Here is a 19547-nt window from a genome sequence, read left to right on the forward strand (position 1 = left end):
GGGTCCACGCGGTTTGCCTGGTGAAAGGGGCCGTCCAGGACAATCTGGAGCTGCTGTAAGAATCACTTCAATAATCTTCATTCTATAAGGCTTTCCTCTGTAGTTCACTGTCAAATAGTTTACGTTTAATAAATATATTTATATCTAAATCAGTAGATAATAAGTCACTGCTTGTCATGGTTGGCCTCCATATTTGCGGTACCTCACTTCACTGAGAAAAATTATTTTCTTATTTAGTATTTTTGTCTTGTTTTCCAATACAAATATCGAAACATTCTTAAAGCCCCACTGAAGTGCCTTGAAATGCGCAGCATTATTCAATGTGTTGACATAATTTCCACTGAAACAGGAAGACAGGGCGGGACATATCAAACAGCTCCTCCCTTTTTTTAAAACAACCAATAGCGTTTAGATTATATCACAGCTTGTCCAGAGCCATTGAGCACGGTAAAGCCGCAGTTTCCTCCTAATCTCTAACTGTTTCTCCTCCTAATCTCCTCCATATCGCTTTAAAATACAGCATTCTGTGCAGAATTCAAACGGGCCTGATACGTTTTCTGATCTGTGCTGACTTGATCACATGATCCGCTCTGTGCTATCGTGTGTCTGGACCGACTCGATCACAGACCGATCGGCGGCTGACTTGAAGCAGTGCATGCCGGTTAAAAATTTTGTCCGACTTGAGGCAGTGCCAACGCCACGTGACGGTGACGTATGACATCAAAGTGCCGCGAGAGCGATTGGAGAGCAACCGGCTAATACAGCCGGTGCAGTTTCTACAGAGCGGCTGCACGAGGCTTCACGGACTCTGATGACGACACAGCTGTTCCACGATTGGCCAGATTCACCGCATGACAGCGAGCACGTGTGTTTTGTGTTTATTCTAAAACCTTCAGCTCAACTAATGCGCACAAATCTGTTTTTTATAACAGTAAAACCTCCTTTCATGTAGTCGCAATGTTATATTGTCATGTTTATCAAAATAAAACTGATTAAAAACGGACCCCCCACTTCATTGATAGTGTAGGCTTATATGTTGAACTTTATTCTTGTACAAACACACGCCGTATTAAGCAGTGCATAAAGTATTACATGACAATAATGTCTCTGAAACATCTGTGTATTGCCAAATATTGCATTTATTTCACTTCAGCTGTGATAAAGAATGCAAACACAGCGCGAGCGTCACTGCAGTCTCCGTTTGTAGCTCCTCCCCGCCTGCACGCGGCTACTCTCGTTGATCAGTTGCATCCGGCCGCAGCTGATGTCGAACACACCTATCGTGTCTCTGGACCGACTCGATCACATGATCCGCTCTGTGCTATTGTGTCTCTGGACCGACTCGATCACATGATCCGCTCTGTGCTATTTTGTCTCTGGACAGACTCGATCACATGATCTGCTCTGTGCTATTGTGTCTCTGGACCGACTCAATCACATGATCCGCTCTGTGCTATTGTGTCTCTGGACCGACTCGATCACATGATCCGCTCTGTGCTATTGTGTCTCTGGACCGACTCAATCACATGATCCGCTCTGTGCTATTGTGTCTCTGGACCGACTCGATCACATGATCTGCTCTGTGCTATTGTGTCTCTGGACCGACTCAATCACATGATCCGCTCTGTGCTATTGTGTCTCTGGACCGACTCGATCACATGATCTGCTCTGTGCTATTGTGTCTCTGGACCGACTCGATCACATGATCTGCTCTGTGCTATTGTGTCTCTGGACCGACTCGATCACATGATCTGCTCTGTGCTATTGTGTCTCTGGACCGACTCGATCACATGATCTGCTCTGTGCTATTGTGTCTCTGGACCGACTCGATCACATGATCTGATCTGTGCTATCGTGTCTCTGGACCGACTCGATCACATGATCTGCTCTGTGCTATTGTGTCTCTGGACCGACTCGATCACATTATCTGCTCTGTGCTATTGTGTCTCTGGACCGACTCGATCACATGATCTGCTCTGTGCTATTGTGTCTCTGGACCGACTCGATCACATGATCCGCTCTGTGCTATTGTGTCTCTGGACCGACTCGATCACATGATCCGCTCTGTTCTATTGTGTCTCTGGACCGACTCGATCACATGATCCGCTCTGTTCTATTGTGTCTCTGGACCGACTCGATCACATGATCCGCTCTGTGCTATTGTGTCTCTGGACCGACTCGATCACATGATCCGCTCTGTGCTATTGTGTCTCTGGACCGACTCGATCACATGATCCGTTTCTGTGCTCTCGTGTCTCTGGACCGACTCGATTACATGATGCGCTCTGGGCTCTCGTGTCTCTGGACCGACTCGATCACATGATCCGCTCTGTGCTCTCGTGTCTCTGGACCGACTCGATCACATGATCCGCTCCGTACTCTTGTGTCTCTGGACCGACTCGATCACATGATCCGTTTCTGTGCTCTCGTGTCTCTGGACCGACTCGATTACATGATGCGCTCTGGGCTCTCGTGTCTCTGGACCGACTCGATCACATGATGCGCTCTGGGCTCTCGTGTCTCTGGACCGACTCGATCACATGATCCGCTCTGTGCTTTCGTGTCTCTGGACCGACTCGATCACATGATCCGCTCTGTGCTTTCGTGTCTCTGGACCGACTCGATCACATGATCTGCTCTGTGCTCTCGTGTCTCTGGACCGACTCGATCACATGATCTGCTCTGTGCTCTCGTGTCTCTGGACCGACTCGATCACATGATCCGCTCTGTGCTATTGTGTCTCTGGACCGACTCGATCACATGATCCGTTTCTGTGCTCTCGTGTCTCTGGACCGACTCGATTACATGATGCGCTCTGGGCTCTCGTGTCTCTGGACCGACTCGATCACATGATCCGCTCTGTGCTCTCGTGTCTCTGGACCGACTCGATCACATGATCCGCTCCGTACTCTTGTGTCTCTGGACCGACTCGATCACATGATCCGCTCTGTGCTCTCGGATCACATGATCCGCTCTGTGCTCTCGTGTCTCTGGACCGACTCGATCACATGATCCGCTCTGTGCTCTCGTGTCTCTGGACCGACTCGATCACATGATCCGCTCTGTGCTCTCGTGTCTCTGGACCGACTTGATCACATGATCCGCTCTGTGCTCTCGTGTCTCTGGACCGGAGCTGTGGCGTTCATTGACACTAACGTGAAACCAGACTTCATTCACCCCCATGGAAAGCATATTTACACTGTCTGAATCTTTCCCTATCCCCTATATAGTGCACTATGTGCCATTCACCATGTAGAAAACAGTAAATAACAGTGACCGTGAAGAAATTAAGTCTTGCTTTCTGAAAAGATGATCAAATTAAAGGGAGCTAAGGCTTATCTTAATTTCTTCATTTTAAAGATAATTTTTCTGACTCTAACATGCAGATATTTATTCTTATGTTAAGCAAAAACACTTCTTTTTTTTAGCATTTTACAGTAAACAGGACTTAATATCTTGTAATTTTGCTTCTCAAGTAAATGTATGTTGCTTCAAGAATGTTTAGATATTTGTTCTGGAAAACAAGACAAAAATATTTTTTGCAGTGTGGTTCCCTGTATCCATGTTATTTTCAGATGTGAGAAGTAAGCAATATGATGTACTTCCTATTGTGTTTGGGACATTTGCATTTGACTGGCCACTGTTGATAAATGACTAGAAGAATAAATCTAGAATTTCATAATCATAAACAATGGTACAGCAGCATGATATGTTTATATGTGTCGAAATATACAATAATTTGCGAAAGCCTACAGTTATAATAAAGTCATTCGAATAGTCTTTAGTCCTCTTCTTCGTCAAATGAGACAAGACTTCAGTGTCTTTCTCTCTCATTCATAGTGCAGTAAACTGTAAATCTATATGCTGTGCTTCTGATAGTGATATCAATAAAATGCAAAATAACAGTATGGAAACATTCTTATGTTCAGTTCACCAAGCTGCTTGTGGATTGTGTGAGGATGTTGATTATTTGAAGTGTCTGTTGTGTCTGTGTTTGTTCAGGGTGCTCGTGGAAATGATGGTTTGCCCGGCTCTGCTGGTCCTCCTGTAGGTTTGAGACTTCATCATCATCATGTTGTTGTAGCTCTAAATGAATGTTCATTTTATTCAACTCGTGCTGTTTCTGTTAACAGGGTCCAGTTGGTCCAGCTGGTGCGTCCGGTTTCCCAGGATCCCCTGGTGCTAAGGTGTGACAGATCTTAATTTTTCCTTTCTCTGTTGCTAATCAGCCGTTTACACAGCTTTATTTTCAGCTCCTGTCACGTGTCATTATTAATGATGCACTAGTTTTTGGTATTTTTATGCATGACTTGTAACAAACTGAAGATACCAAAAACAGCAGGAATTTTAGATGTAAAGGGGAAAGTCTTGATGTTGTTTTTGGGCTCTACTGGAACAGGTTTTCCTGCTTCAATGTTGATTATTTCCTCCTCTCTTCCCAGTCTGTCAGTAACGCTCTGTTTAGTTCCTGTCTCTATGAAGCCCCTCCTTCTGAAAAGCACAATGTGCTCTGATTGGTCGGCTGGAGCAGTGTGTTGTGATTGGTCTAGCGCTTCTAGCGTGTTTGGGAAATGTCCCGCCCCTTACCATAACCACCAGTTTCAACACACTACTAACTAACTCAACCAGGCCTGCCCCTTTATTCTGTGAATTAATTATTTAAATGAGGAATATTGTGATTTTCTCTTTCCTGCTATTAAGACTGTAATTCAAGCAACAAATTTATTAATAATCTGCAGGTTTATGAACACTTTTTGACGCAGATTAACGTACAGCCCAGGCACTGGAAATGACCTGTTCTTGAGGAGAAATAGTCATGGTAAAAACACACAAGTAGTTTGTATCATATTGTTTCTCATCTTTCATAGGGGGAAGCAGGACCTACCGGAGCCCGTGGACCCGAGGGAGCTCAAGGACCCCGTGGAGAGTCTGGCGTCCCTGGATCTCCAGGACCGTCTGGAATCTCTGTGAGTAAAAGAAGGTCTATTATTATTATGAAAGAAAGCTCAGTGGTACCTTGCTGGTACCTGGATTGAACACACAAATGTGTTCCCATTAAGTTATGAAAACACCATTTCTAAATGTTCTCTGAACAATCAAAAAAATCTTGTTTTTAAATGTTATAAAAACGTTTTTCTTGGTTATGCAAATGATAAGGCAACATTAAATTTTGCAAACACTACCAGGAACATTCTCTGAACGTTCTGAAACTAGCTGTTACATTTAAAAATGTTAGATGAACGTCCAACTAAAATGTTTCAGGAAAACAAAAAAAACAGTTCATGAACGATGTATAGATTTTGTTTTTATGCTAACATTTTGAGAACATTATTTAAGACCAGATAACTCTGAACAAACGTTCTATTAACGTTACTGGAGAAAGAGCATGTTGGGTGGGCACAACTTTTTTGTAGCGTTTTTGACATAAATGGAAGATGCAGTAGCACAAGGTTTGGTTTTCTGGCAAAAGCTGGTTTTAGGTGGTCTCACAGCTCACATGACCACAAAACCCCTCTAAACTATCAACCAAGTACAAACCAGCTAACAGGGAACGTTCACAGAACTTCATGTTCTGGCAAGTTATGAACAAAAGTGCTTCCAGTAACATTAATAGAATGTTCATTCAAAGTTATCTGATATTTAATAATGTTCTCAAAATGTACAAAAAGGTTATTTATACGTTATATGTTTAGTTTTTTAAATGTTAGGGGAGAGTGGGCCACAACCTAACGCGGGGTTAGTTGCAACACATGGTTTAAAACTTTCCACACATGCCAGGATGACGAAACTTAGTGTATTTACTAGTTTACAAGACATCACTGAACATTTATTTAACCATCGCAAAAGTACATTTCTTACTTGGGTTCATTTTTCATCTCTGTTTTTTGTGTTTGTTTAAAATGAGACAAATCTGATATTATTGTAATCTTATATCTGCAATTAAATAGTTGAGATTGTTCTTAAATGCTGATCTAACCAGCAGAAGACACGAGCCGCGGTTAAATCCCATTTGTGCAGGTGGGGCATGTTGTCACACTGCGTTACAATGTGTCCCTATTAGAACTATGATATTATATTCTATACTTTTATGAATTCTATTGAGAAACCATGAGAAAGTGGTGAATAAAGACTGAATGCTCAGAAATGATTAATTATTATTATTATGATTTGAACTATGCTGTATAGCTGTTTTGAGGTGTTTGTTGTCAAACTCAAAAATTTTTTTATTTTTAATTATTAAAAAAAGTTAATAATTGTATTTTATTGACAAAATATTTTAGTTTGTCTTGTATATATTTTTTATTGGATTAGATCACATTTTTAGCTGTCATTTGGTCATGTTACAAATGTACCCCACCTATGGGGCATGTTGTCACATTTCACTTCCATTCTTTAGGGGGTAAATCAAGAAAAAAGTATACACTGTATTAATGAAACAAAACCACATACTTATAATAGACATGTATGAAATTAATGTGGGAAAAAATAAATAATCTGAAACCCAGTGAATTTACACAAACTGAGAAAGTCAAAAAGTGTTCGCTCTCCCCTACTACTTGTTTTAGAATGTTCAAAGAACATGCGAAAGTAACGTAACGTTCAAATAATGTTTGCAGAATGCAATGTTTTAAAACATTTTAAATAATTTACGTTTTAAACATTCAGAGATCATTCAGTAATAAAGTTTTCATAACTTAATAGACCTTAGTCAGGTTAGCGATTTTAGGTTTTTGACAGGAATGAAAATGAAGCTACAGTATGAGGGATAGAATTACAGTGGATTGGAACTGTTGTTTAACAACATACTGATCGTCTCCGAAAAAAAAAGTTCAGTAGACAAAAACTCCATAAAAGTTGTGAGTTGTGAACTGTATGTGTTTATACAGTGAATGCCATTGTAAAGACTAAGTCCCTCAATGCCTTGTTTTCATCTGCAATATGGCCGTCTAACCTGACCTAACCTAACCTGTCTATTGGGAATGTTACAAAATGTTCTTAGAACATATTTCTGGTGGCTGGGTATAATCAGTGGAAACCATCTTAATGGTCAGACTTTACATTCTCAGTCTTACATTAAGTTCCTTTTGGATGCGGACAGGGCCTTTCCACCAGCTTAAAATAGGCTTTAAATAAGAAATGCATGTTATTGTCGTCACTGCTCAGGATGGTCACTAGTGAAGGGTTCGGTACCATATGAGTTCCAGTCAGTGTTTTCAGAGTGACAAGATATTTAGAGCTCAGATGATTGGATCAAAGACGATTCTGATTCCAGCCATAGCCTGCTTAGCAGTTTGGTAGAAAGTATACGCAGCATTAACAAGGAATTTGTATTAGTTAAATGCTCACAACATTAAACACAGTATAAAATGCAGTGCAGTGTGCTGAGGAAAGACTGCAGCTGAAAAAATTGTTTATGTTTTTAAAAAAATTATTATGTTGCTGGGCGCCTAGATGTTTTCATTATTCGTTATTTCCTCATTTTTTGTCAGGATTGTTATTATAATTTTGCTTTCAAGTAGAATGCACAGACCAGACCGAGCGTTAGACGGTAACTCTCTGACTGTGTGCTCTCGCTCAATCTGCAGGGTAACCCTGGTACTGACGGCACCAACGGAGCTAAAGGATCAGTGGTACGTACATGCATATGCAAATATCCATGAGACTTTGTTATTTATGATCCCTTGTGAATGAGTTGTTTACTTCTATTTCATCTAAGCATCATTCCTGTTTTGACATGACACAACGATCACTTGTGATCATTTGAATGACACAAAGCAAGACAATAGATCATACAAGGAAGCTCTTTTCTTCCCATAGGGTGCTCCTGGTATTTCTGGCGCTCCTGGTTTCCCAGGCCCACGCGGCCCTCCTGGACCTCAGGGAGCGACAGGGCCTCTGGGGCCCAAGGGACAGTCTGTGAGTTTCAGTCTTCATTTCAGATTTACCTCCTCCTGAGTAAGGGATAATCTTCAGTCAATTCAGGCGATCATGACCCCGACATGTGGTTTATTTAGCACTAATGATCAGCTGACTGTACATTATACTGCTTTACACTGCTTTAACTGTGTCCAGTAGAGCTGCACGATTCTGGATAAACTGAGATCACATTGTTTTGTTTAAAATAGAGATGATGAATCTCTTGAATGAATGATTCAATGACTCACCCATAAAGACTGCACTTTATGAGCGAGTCCCCTGACTGAATCATTACACTACACTGAATCAGCGTTTTTTTATCAAATCTCTTGAATGAATGATTCAATGACTCACTCATAAACACTTCACTTGTTTCATTATTGGATAAATCAGCATTTTTTTAAAACAAATCTCTTGAATGAATGATTCAATGACTCACTCATAAAGACTGCACTTAATGAGCAAGTACCTAGACTGAATCATTACACTACACTGAATCAGCGTTTTTGAACAAATTTCTTGAAAGAATGATCCATTAATTCAAAAGATTATTATATATAGACATATTTATAAAGACATTGCCAAATCGTCATCATTTAAGAATAAGATCACTTGGGTGTTTGAGCGATCCAAGCGATCTTATTCTTAAATGATGACGATTTGGCAATGTCTTTATAAATATGTTTATATAATAATCTTTTGAATTAAAGGATCATTCATTCAGTGTAGTGTAATCTAGATTGCGATCTTTTAACGATTAATCGTGCAGCTCTAGGTTCCATTATATGAATGTGAATAATGACATTAAGTAGTATCTCATGTTTTTACACATTGTACTCAAATGATTGTGTAAATATAAGTAAACGCAGAACAACTAGATCATCAGGGACTCTTATGATAAATGTTTTAAACAAGATGTTATAAGCGATAGTTATTAGTGTGTTTTGATTGGTCAAGCGATTCAAGGAAATGTCCCGCCCCTTACCATAGCTGCCAGTTTCAACACACTACTAACTAACTCAACCAGGCCCCGCCCCTTTATTCTGCGTATTAATTATTTAAATATTGTGATGGGTTCGTTCATGGAAGAAAACTCCAGACTACAATGGTGACACTGACACTGATATAGAGAATATGATCAAACAGCAACATTACACACTAAAGACAGATGGACATGGACAAAAGCACAATAGGTCCTATTTAAACAGTTAGCATTATATCTTAACAGACAGTAATGCAGCATGAGATATGAATTATTGTCGATAATTCACAGATCAAACAAACATAGGACCCTTCAAGTGCTGGCTGTTATGTTGAAATATATATATTGTAATTCAGTGGGCAGGACTGCTTAAAGTTATTAACAGGTTAGAGGTATAAAGACAAAAATAAAGAGTGGGACATGTTTGATAATGAAGTGTTATTAAATGCAAGGTGAGTCGTGATAGAGAGCACAGTTTGGTACTTGCATGCTGTTTGTGTATTTTTTACTTGCTGCAGTCCGTAACTTTTTGCGCTCTAGCGGTTAATAAACAGAACTGCATGCGTCTTGCAGAAGAACATTGCAGCCGGAACTACTTCTCTCTGTTTATGTCTATGGCGAGTCACGCAGGGACTGTGCTCCTCCGCAGCGGTTCCTACCAGACCGCTCTGAAATAGTCCCCATATAAACGCCTATTATAAGTGTACCATAATGATTCAGGGTAAGACAAAAACACGTTTGGGAAAATGGATTCATGTTGTATATTCTCATTATATAATTTTTTGTAAATCTTGAACTCAAAAAAAGTTACGGACAGCAGCTTTAATAATAATAATACAAGAAATAAGATGTTGGTCACATCACCTGCTCCTAGACCCATCAATCCAATTCAGAGTATCTTCTGGTCTCTTCCTGATAATGTTGATGGCTGATCAGATCACAAGCTTCATGATTTGCAGTAATAGATCTGACTCTAGTGTGTGTTTGTCTTTAGGGCGATTCGGGTCTTGCAGGGTTCAAGGGTGAGGCTGGTCCTAAAGGAGAAATTGTAAGTCCTTACATTCACACTCGTAGTCATTGATAGCCTTCAATGTCATATAACTTCATAAATAATAATTGTAATATATGCAGCACTGTATTGTACTACAAACAAAGCTGAAATACAATGACTGAATGGACTGTAAACATAAAGAATGACAGTAACACTTTACTTAAAGCCGTATAATGCATTATAGATTTTTTTTTTTAATAAATAACTGTAACCAAAGGTGTAACAGTGAATAAATTATTAATAAGTTATTCATGAGAGCATACAATGCATTATAATGTGCATTACAAGGCATAATTAATGCATTAAAAATACTTGTATAATGCATTATATATAAAGGCTTTAAGGTGTTACCAGAATTTGTTATAATGTTGCAATAAAACAATACTTTTGAGGTTTTCTTACATTTTAAAATCTTACAATATTTGTAAAGTTTATGTGCTGTCTGTGTATTCATGAGTGTATTGCATGAGTTAAATGTGTCTTAGGCTGTCGTAATTAAATGAAAATGAATGTTTAAAATCAAGCATGGTTTGTTTAGGGCAGCGCTGGTCTTCAAGGTGCCCTTGGCCCTGCCGGAGAGGAAGGTAAGCGAGGACCCAGAGGAGAGCCTGGTGCCGCTGGACCCCTCGGGCCTCCTGGAGAGAGAGTGAGACACTTTTGCCTCATATCTGATCTTTAGCAATACTGAAGAACTTAATCTTCTCCTCTTGAGTCTTTTGTAACATTCAACACGTGACCCATATGTGCAGCTACACTGGGGTTTTAATCGACTCTCTCAAGCTCATTGGTTAGACAGGGCTGTTGTGTTTATAGTTCTTTCTGATGAAGTACTGCATTGCATTCTGTTATTAATAATTTGTTATGTTTTCTGCAGGGTGCTCCTGGTAATCGAGGTTTTCCTGGACAAGATGGCCTGGCAGGTCCAAAGGTGAGATGCCATGCTCAAAATCTAAAACACAATAAGCCCTTACCAGAATTGTATGCCGATGAAATGCATTTCCAGTAAAATATCACTATGTCGGGGTGTGCGATGTATATTGTCTACGATAATATCATGATTGTTGTTTTAACAATGTTCTATCTGACATTATCGAGTATGTGTCCCTCACTTTACAGCACACGCATACTTTACGTCTAGTAGGTTAGACTGGTTCACTTGTACTGCGTGATTTAGTCTATTAAAATGCATATATAATTCCCCTAATATTTAAGATAAGGGGGCAAAAATACCATTGTATGTCTTTTATATTTATATAATTTTATATAGTTAATCAATATCACAGAAAGAGTGCCGTTTCTCTCCAAATATCGGAATGATTATAAATGTGATATTGATTTTTTTAGTTAATATTAAGACTTACATTTTAGACGCAATATTGCCTGTTTTGCATCTCTGAGCAACACACTGTTTCTTTACTGAATGAACGAATCGTTTGAATAAATGATTCAATGACTCACTCAAAGACAGTCAAATGCTTCGTTTCTGACTAAATCCGTCGTTTGAATGAATCAGTTGAAACTCAATGACTCACTCATTAACAGTGACTTGCTGCTGGTTTTAATTTCACATTTAAAGTATCTTTTCATTTTTTCAAAATATAAATATTCAACAATTTATGTTTAAACATCAAAACATTATGAGTTACTATATGGGGTAAAACCATCAGGTTTTACTTGATTACAGCATGTATTCAGTTTCTGTCAATATCCTGGTATGTTGCAGGGCGCCCCGGGTGAGCGTGGAGCTGCGGGCGTATCGGGGCCTAAGGGAGCCGGCGGAGATCCTGGACGGCCTGGAGAACCGGGTCTGCCTGGTGCAAGGGTAAATCAGTCCATCTGTCTGCAGTATCAGCAGATTTGATACTGATTATACATGTTTATCAAAATCATGGGAATTCTCTTTACACAGGGTCTGACGGGACGTCCGGGTGATGCCGGTCCACAGGGCAAAGTCGGACCATCTGTGAGTAGATAGCCAATATTTTGACTTTATATATATATTTTGATATTAATATATGGTTAATAGTGAACCTTCCCATCAAGGTGGAAGGGAAAGTGTGACCAAGTGTTTACAAACCAGGCTTTGATGATCATTGTCCCGATTCTGTTTAAAATCTCAGGCCATGCTACTCCTTAAATACATATTGGCCCTGTCCCAAAACACTTCCTACGAATCAACACTTTCTTGACATAACGCTGCTTTCTCTTCAAGTGTGGGCTCTCCAAAAGTGAGCATCGAGGGTGCTTATAGACTGCAAAGGGGGCGTTTGCGGGCACACTTCTGTAACCTAAAATGACAAATGGGACCCCCTACGGTCTTGTGGACTTACAATGTCTGCTTCGTGCGCATGATCACGAAGTCCACGAGACCGCTGGGTGTCCCATTTGTCATTTTAGGTTTCAGAAGGGTGCTCGCGTGTGCCCCCTTTGCAGTCGGTGTGTGCCCTTGATGCACACTTTTGCCGAGCATGCACTGAACTTCTACCCGAAAGTCAAAGCGGCATTATGTAAGACCATACGTAAGATAATAAGTGCATATGAAGTGTGCCATTTGGGACAGGGCCTTAGAGAGGTTTCTTTACTTCCTACTTCCTTTCATGTGATCTCTCACATGACAAGAAGTCCCAAAAAGTGTGTCCAAATTTGCGTACTTGTGCACTATGGGATTTTGTAGAGTAAATAGTGCCAACAAGAAAAAATTTACTTGAAATTCCTGGATGTGCACTTCAATGAACTGAAAAAACATGTGGAATGTTGGACACTCAACGGTCACAGCTTTACATATTTATCGGAGGGGGAGGGGCTGACAAAATAACCTTATGAAATCCATATACTGCACAGTTGAGTTATGCCACTTGGAACACGACTATAATTCTTAAAAACACATGCTAAAATCTGAGCTCTAGTAATGTGTTTGGATCCTGAATAACGGTAGTGTTCTGTCGAGGATTTAGGGCGCTGCTGGAGAAGATGGCCGTCCGGGACCCCCGGGACCTTCAGGAGCTCGTGGTCAGCCTGGAGTGATGGGATTCCCTGGACCCAAGGGTGGCAATGTAAACATCAAAACTCTTGTCAATACACATCAGTTTGTTTTGCTTGTATTATGTAGTACTGGTCTTTTTTGTTATGAATTATTGCTCTAAAAATGTATCATTGCTCTGAATCTTAATTCATCTTAAATCATAAATGACGGCATCCTATCATATTCATATCAGTCATCTTTCTCTCGCTGCAGGGTGAGGCTGGGAAGGCTGGAGAGAAGGGACTCGCTGGAGCTCCGGGTTTGCGTGTAAGTTTTGCTTTCCAATATCCTCGATACAACACTCAAAACAAAGTGGAAACAGAACAGCTTGACTAATCTTCAAGACGACTGAGCTTTGGTCCTTCTCATTAGCGGTGCTGAGCTCCCTTGCCAGTGTTTCTTGGCAATTTGTGTCTCCCAGAGCTAAAACGGTGATGTGTTTTAAGGAAAACTAGACATTTGGATGCATTTCGGTGGCTCTCATATATATTTCAGTCAACATTACTAATCATAGATTTGGGTAAATGGTCATTTATAAAGTGAAAAATAGTAAGTGTGATGTTATAAAAAAAACATGCTGTGTTCAAAACTAGCAATTGGCTTTTATTTCAAGTCAAGTCAAAGCTTTATGTTCGTGTGCGCATGGTGAAATTCTTACTTGGATGATTCTTCACAAGACTAGGATGACATTTGTACAATTGCAACACAGTAAAAAATTATTTTCGGCCTCAGTATTTTTTTGGCTTGTTTTTCAGTACAAATATCTAAAACATTCTTAAATTAAGATACATTTACTGTCTCGGTTAACTATAGACCTGCTATAGTCTCGCTGTGAGTAACCCACTTCTAGCCAAAATAACCTTGACGTTTTTGCCAAAATAACTTGCGAGATGTATGATATCACCATGAAAGGAAAGTCAACAGTGATTACAAGGCGTTTGGTTTCACTTCTTTGACATGTTCATGTTCTAGATGACAGGTCTATTCTTGGGCTATGGTTAGACGTCTATTTTCAATGACAGCCCAAATTTTGTCTTGTTTTAGCCTAGACATCAGGGCTGTGTTTGGACGGCTATTAGACGTCTTTTAAACGCAACATTTCTTGCTGGGGAGTTTATGCTTAAAACAAGAACAAATATCTGCCTATGGCATCTGAAAAAATAAACTTAATTCAAAGAGAAAACAATATTTATTTATTTTTTACCGCAGATATTTGTTCTTATATTAAGCATAAACTCACTTAATTATGATAATTTTTAAAGGTGCACCTATGTAATTTTTTTTCAGTAAAATATCCAAAAACCACTAGGCCAGTGTTATATATTATTTTGTTCAGTTGAGTACTTACAATATCCCAAATGTTTCCAACTATTTGTAAATCGTGAGAAAATTTATATTTTACCCAAGGAACCGGGACGTGTGAGGGAGTCGCCTGTCAATTGCATCATATCTGCGTTACCCTCGGTTTCCTGTTTAATTTTGCAGAAACGCTTTACTCTCACTGCAGTGTGCAACAAGTGTCATAGCAGCCACCACAGTAACGTCATAACATAATTTTTCAACACACTCAGATGTATCTAATATGATAAACAGAGCTGCGTTACCTCATACTCATGACCGGAAAAGCAGAAATGGTGCCCGCGACTGTGGCATAATAAAAGTCCCGCTGGCGACTATGCTATAATAAAAGTCCCGCTGCTCACAAGGCGTGTGTTCCGCTCTTCTTATTAACAATCGCTCCTGCGGCCTTGCTCAGGTCCACAACACTCGTCCTGCTCTGCTTCATACTACAGTAACGTTAATAATCTCATCCATGAACATTTTCCACCACTGTGAGGTGAAGACGACATATCCCATGAATCCATGCTCAAACTTGGCGTCATCAAACTATTCCTATTTTTTTTAATAGGCGACCTCTAGTGGACGGAAAAGTTACATAGTGCAGCTTTAAGTAAACAAGACTTAGGGCCATATTTTAACGATCTAAGCTCATTGTCTGAAGCGCAGGTTCACTGTCCGAATCAACTTTTGCTAGTTTAACGATTACAAAAATGGTTGCCTATTTTTTTATGGTTAGCATATTACTAACGTGCTCTTTAAATAACAAAAACAAATACTGGGTCCTATCATACACCCAGTGCAATGTGGCGCCAGGCATATTAATATTAAGGCCCTTAATATTTGAAGTAATTTTTCTTCTCAGCTAAATCATATCTTGATTGATGAATATTTAGATCTTTGTACTGGAAAACAAGACAAAAATGCTAAGTAAAGGCCCTTTCCCACTGAGCGTGAATCGCAGACGAACGATGCTTTCACACCAAAACAATTCACGCCTGCACGATTGGTGGCTCTGACAGAGAATGCATTTTTACTCATGTATTTATCTCTTTAGTTTTCCCGTTTGGCTTAAACCTTGTCCACTGCACAACATGCAACAGTAAATTAGGATAAAGTTTGGTACTACACCACAAAACTATCCAAGGTTATACTATGCCAAACTATCTATAATGCTTGCGCGACCCCAGAATCTTTTCACAAAATACTAAAGCTGCACGATTCTGGGTAAATTGAGAATCACGATTTTTCTGTGTAAAATGGAGATTGCGATTCTGAAGAAATGTTTACAACTAAACAATATAGCATGCAAACTAGAGGTTCTGACAAAGTGTTCATTGCTGTAGTCTATTTTAAAATATGTTAATTTGAAAAGAATAATTTAAAAATTATTAGTCAATGAAAAACTAAAACCTAATTAGTCAATTAGTCAATGTCTCGTTTATAAAAACTTGTTTTATTATTGGATGAATCAGCGTTTGTGACATGAATGAATCAGTGACAAACACTTTTTTACACTCACTTGTCGCCACCTACTGGTATAGTGATAAGCAAGTGTCAAAATACTTTCAAAAGATGATTAATACCCAAAACTATAAACTTTTATCCCAGTACACTTGTATCCCGTTTTTTAAATGTTTGTAACGCATAAGTAACAATAATGTGTTTGAAAAGACTGAAGCTGCTTCACTGTACATTTACATGACAGCCACTCTCTTCAGATCAGCAGCAGCGCGACACAGATTTGAACGTTGCCATGTTTTGATCGTACTTTCAAAGGTTAACCAAAGTCCCCAAAGTCTTTGGTTTAAACAGTTTGACATCTCAAGCGTCAGCGGAGCATGAGCAGCGCGTGTTTTCGCTGCCCATATCAATGAATGAGAGCGTTCACATCGGAAGCGTGACGTCCGACCCTTATTACTGATTTTCTCAGTTGTGACGAGTTTTGAAAAAGTGACCTAAGTATTTAGAAATGTGTCTTAGCTGAGGTGTAAACTGCCTAAAGCTGTCCTCAAGAAACAGTTTGTCAGCAACATACGAGGCACTCAGCTTCACTTCTCAGCATACAACAATGTAGTGACGGATGTCTTGCCCTCCGCAGGGTCTGCCTGGCAAAGATGGTGAGACGGGTGCTGCTGGACCCCCTGGACCTGCTGTGAGTGTGTCTATATGTGTGTGTACATCACATGTTTATGTAAGATGCTGAAGGAAGGAGCACTGAGATGATGTGATGTTCACAGGGTCCTGCAGGAGAGAGAGGAGAGCAGGGTCAACCAGGACCATCAGGCTTCCAGGTGAGTGAAGGCTGCAGATCACTGACCAACTGACAACTGTTGCCATGCTTTATATTAGAGCTACATGATTCTGGATAAATTGAGAACCATGATTTGTTTTCTCTTCTTTTATGAAAAAAAGACTCTCTCATAAAGACTGCACATGTTTCATTACTGGATGAATCAGTGTTTTTGAACAAATCTTTTGAATGAACGATTCAAAGACTCATTCATAAAGACATCACTTGTTTCATTATTGGATGAATCAGTGTTATTGAACAAATCTCTTGAATGAATGATTTAATAATTCACTCATAAAGACTTCACTTGTTTCATTACTGGGGTGTGTTCCACTTCGCTTTTAGACATACACTCACAAACTTCCCTAAGCACTTTCCCTCCCAGTTCCATTTTGTCAAGTGGGCGAGGGAGGTTTTTGGGGATAGGCTCTCATCCCCTCGATTTTGACAGAGGGAGCGAGTCTACTCCAATGTACACTTCAAGCAGCTCTATATCCCACAATTCAACTTGATTGTTACGTCACAGCAGATCACGCTTAACTGTAGTGTATGATATTAATCATTTTGAGAATAAATCGCATAATAGTGTATAATATATTAATTATGTTGAGATTTCACATAATACTTGTCAAGTTCACAGTCAAGTTTATACCATTGTTATTTTTTTCCGTTTGTATAATTTTATTTTTCTCCAACAACTTATATGCATATAGAATGGTGCATAAAACAATTTCATAAGTAAAAATGGGGTTTAACTAATAAATTAGCTCCATAGTGTATTTCAAGTGATCAAGGACTTATGCACGAGTTCTGCGAGTAGTGGGCACTCTTACAGCGTGAGCAATGACCCACACCCGTGTCCAAGAGATGGAGGAATGTTAGCGAGTGAAGGGATACATTTTGGAGTGGAACACAGCCTTGGATGAATCAGCATTTTTGAACAAATCTCTTGAACGAATGATTCAATGACTCAGTCATAAAGACTTCACTTGTTTCATTACTGGATGAATCAGCATTTTTATCAAATCTCTTGAATTAATGATTCAATGACTCAGTTATAAAGACTTCACTTTGTTTCATTACTGGATGTATCAGCGTTTTTTTTTACGATTCTCTTGAACAAATGATTCAGTGACAAATACATTTTTTAACAGTCACTTGTCGCCACCTACTGGTGTAACAATGTAATTTATACAATGTTTATTTGAAGCATCAAGTTACTTTCAAAAGGTGATTTACTCTATGTTGATGCTCTCTCTGGATCAGAACGCAGATCTGAATGTTTGCTTCAAGAGCCGATTCATTGACATTTAAGAATAAGATCACTGTTGAATCAACTTAAATGAATTAGTTTATACTAACAAAATGCATTTGTATGGCTTAAATCAGGTTGCCACGTTTTACAGTGTAGTGTTTTAGGTACTTCTTAAAGCTGTTGTAAAGTCGCTGTCATGTCTTATTACTTTGTGACATTAACAATTCCAGCAACAGTAAGATGATGAAAGATATTTATTAATAATAATCATTCAGTAGGCAAAGATATAATTCCCATCCGTCTGGATGACTGTTGATATTGATCTGCATATTTCTATCGTTATTGATTTTATTGTTTTTGAGCAATTTAAACCTTTGATTAAACCATTTTTAGTTACAGTTAGAAGAATCATGAGTTGTATATATATTTACAAATGTATTGAGTTAATTTACCATAAAAGAAATCAATGTTGGGGAATGTTACTTTTAAAATAATGTTACAATATTGCATTACTCACTAAAAAAGTAAATAATTGCCTACTTAATTACTTTTTATGGAAAGTACCATTATGTTTGTAATGGAGTTTATAAAGAACATGTTTCAGACTTTTAGAGATCTGTAGTTCTACTGCTAGAAGATTTATTTTATTCATAAAATAATAAACAATTTATTTGGACACACTTTATATAAGTTGTCTTTAACTATTATGTACTTAGATCAAAATGAATTTTTTTTGGTGCAATGCTCTTATTGCGTATTCAAAACTTGTGCTGCTATTATGGTGGATGTGGGTAAGGTTAGGACAGGTTTGCTGGGATGAGTAGGTTTAAGAGTGGTTAGGGTAAAGTGTAAGGGAAGGGTCAACAGGGTAATTATATAAATGAAATGTAAATTAAATCTAATTACAGAAATTAAATACAGCTGTAAATACATCCAGGTGTTTTTAAAAAATATAAGTACATTGTAAAAATGTATGTACACAATAAGGGCATTGTCTCAAATAATTAATTTAGATCACACTTTTTTCGACAGTCCACTTTAGACGTTCTACTAACTACAAATAACTTAACAACTACATGTCAACTAGTGAATTTATTAAACGTAATTTTGGGAGGAGTACGCCCATCTAATCTTCCAATGAATACCAAGGTATAAAACCAGCAGCTTACCTCTTCCCGTTGTTAGTTCTTGCAGCATCCCTCCTCCTCCGCTGCTCCTTCTTTTTTGTAAAATTTTGCCTGTTATAAGGGGGCAATCGGAGCTCGGGTATAATATCCTCTCCGAGCCCCTCTCTAGCAGACAGAAAGCCAAATCTGTTTACCACTTTCACTAAGATTATATGGGCACACAAACTCGTGAAGCAATCATTAGAGTATTAGTAGACTGTCTGCTTAATTATCTGCTAACACTTTATTTTGATGCTCCTCAACAGTCATACTGACTATAAGCAAATGTACAAGTACGTCAAATTACTCTACTAGCTCTAGTTCGCTGAGATGTAGTTACTTATAGTTAGTAGAATGTCTAAATGGACAATCGAAATAAAGTGTAACATTAATTGAAATATTAATAGTAGTTAAAACACTTAATATAAAATGGGACCATTTATTTGAATAACCTGTTTGGATGTCATTGTATTTGTTAGCAAGCATAACAGATGAGAAAAACTGATGTTTTTGATGTTAATAG

General features: G+C 38.9%; 2 protein-coding genes across 2 annotated transcripts in view; one reads left to right on the forward strand and one right to left on the reverse strand.

Annotated features, from left to right (window-relative positions):
* suox (sulfite oxidase) overlaps window positions 1-19547 on the reverse strand; it is an 892829-nt gene that overhangs the window by 518506 nt on the left and 354776 nt on the right. The window lies entirely within an intron of this gene.
* The window catches only part of col2a1b (collagen, type II, alpha 1b), a gene marked incomplete at its 5' end in the record, with an annotated part of 59310 nt that overhangs the window by 17761 nt on the left and 22002 nt on the right, over window positions 1-19547 (forward strand). Inside the window, 15 exons of the mRNA XM_079844456.1 lie at window positions 2-55; window positions 4003-4047; window positions 4134-4187; window positions 4869-4967; window positions 7587-7631; window positions 7819-7917; window positions 9894-9947; window positions 10489-10596; window positions 10825-10878; window positions 11674-11772; window positions 11860-11913; window positions 12905-13003; window positions 13186-13239; window positions 16412-16465; window positions 16551-16604. Of these exons, the coding sequence (XP_079700582.1) occupies window positions 2-55; window positions 4003-4047; window positions 4134-4187; window positions 4869-4967; window positions 7587-7631; window positions 7819-7917; window positions 9894-9947; window positions 10489-10596; window positions 10825-10878; window positions 11674-11772; window positions 11860-11913; window positions 12905-13003; window positions 13186-13239; window positions 16412-16465; window positions 16551-16604 (1026 nt within the window). The remainder of the gene's footprint in view (window position 1; window positions 56-4002; window positions 4048-4133; window positions 4188-4868; window positions 4968-7586; window positions 7632-7818; window positions 7918-9893; window positions 9948-10488; window positions 10597-10824; window positions 10879-11673; window positions 11773-11859; window positions 11914-12904; window positions 13004-13185; window positions 13240-16411; window positions 16466-16550; window positions 16605-19547) is intronic.

The sequence above is a fragment of the Gobio gobio genome (assembly GCF_949357685.1).
Source record: "Gobio gobio genome assembly, chromosome: 19".
NCBI lineage: Eukaryota > Metazoa > Chordata > Actinopteri > Cypriniformes > Gobionidae > Gobio > Gobio gobio.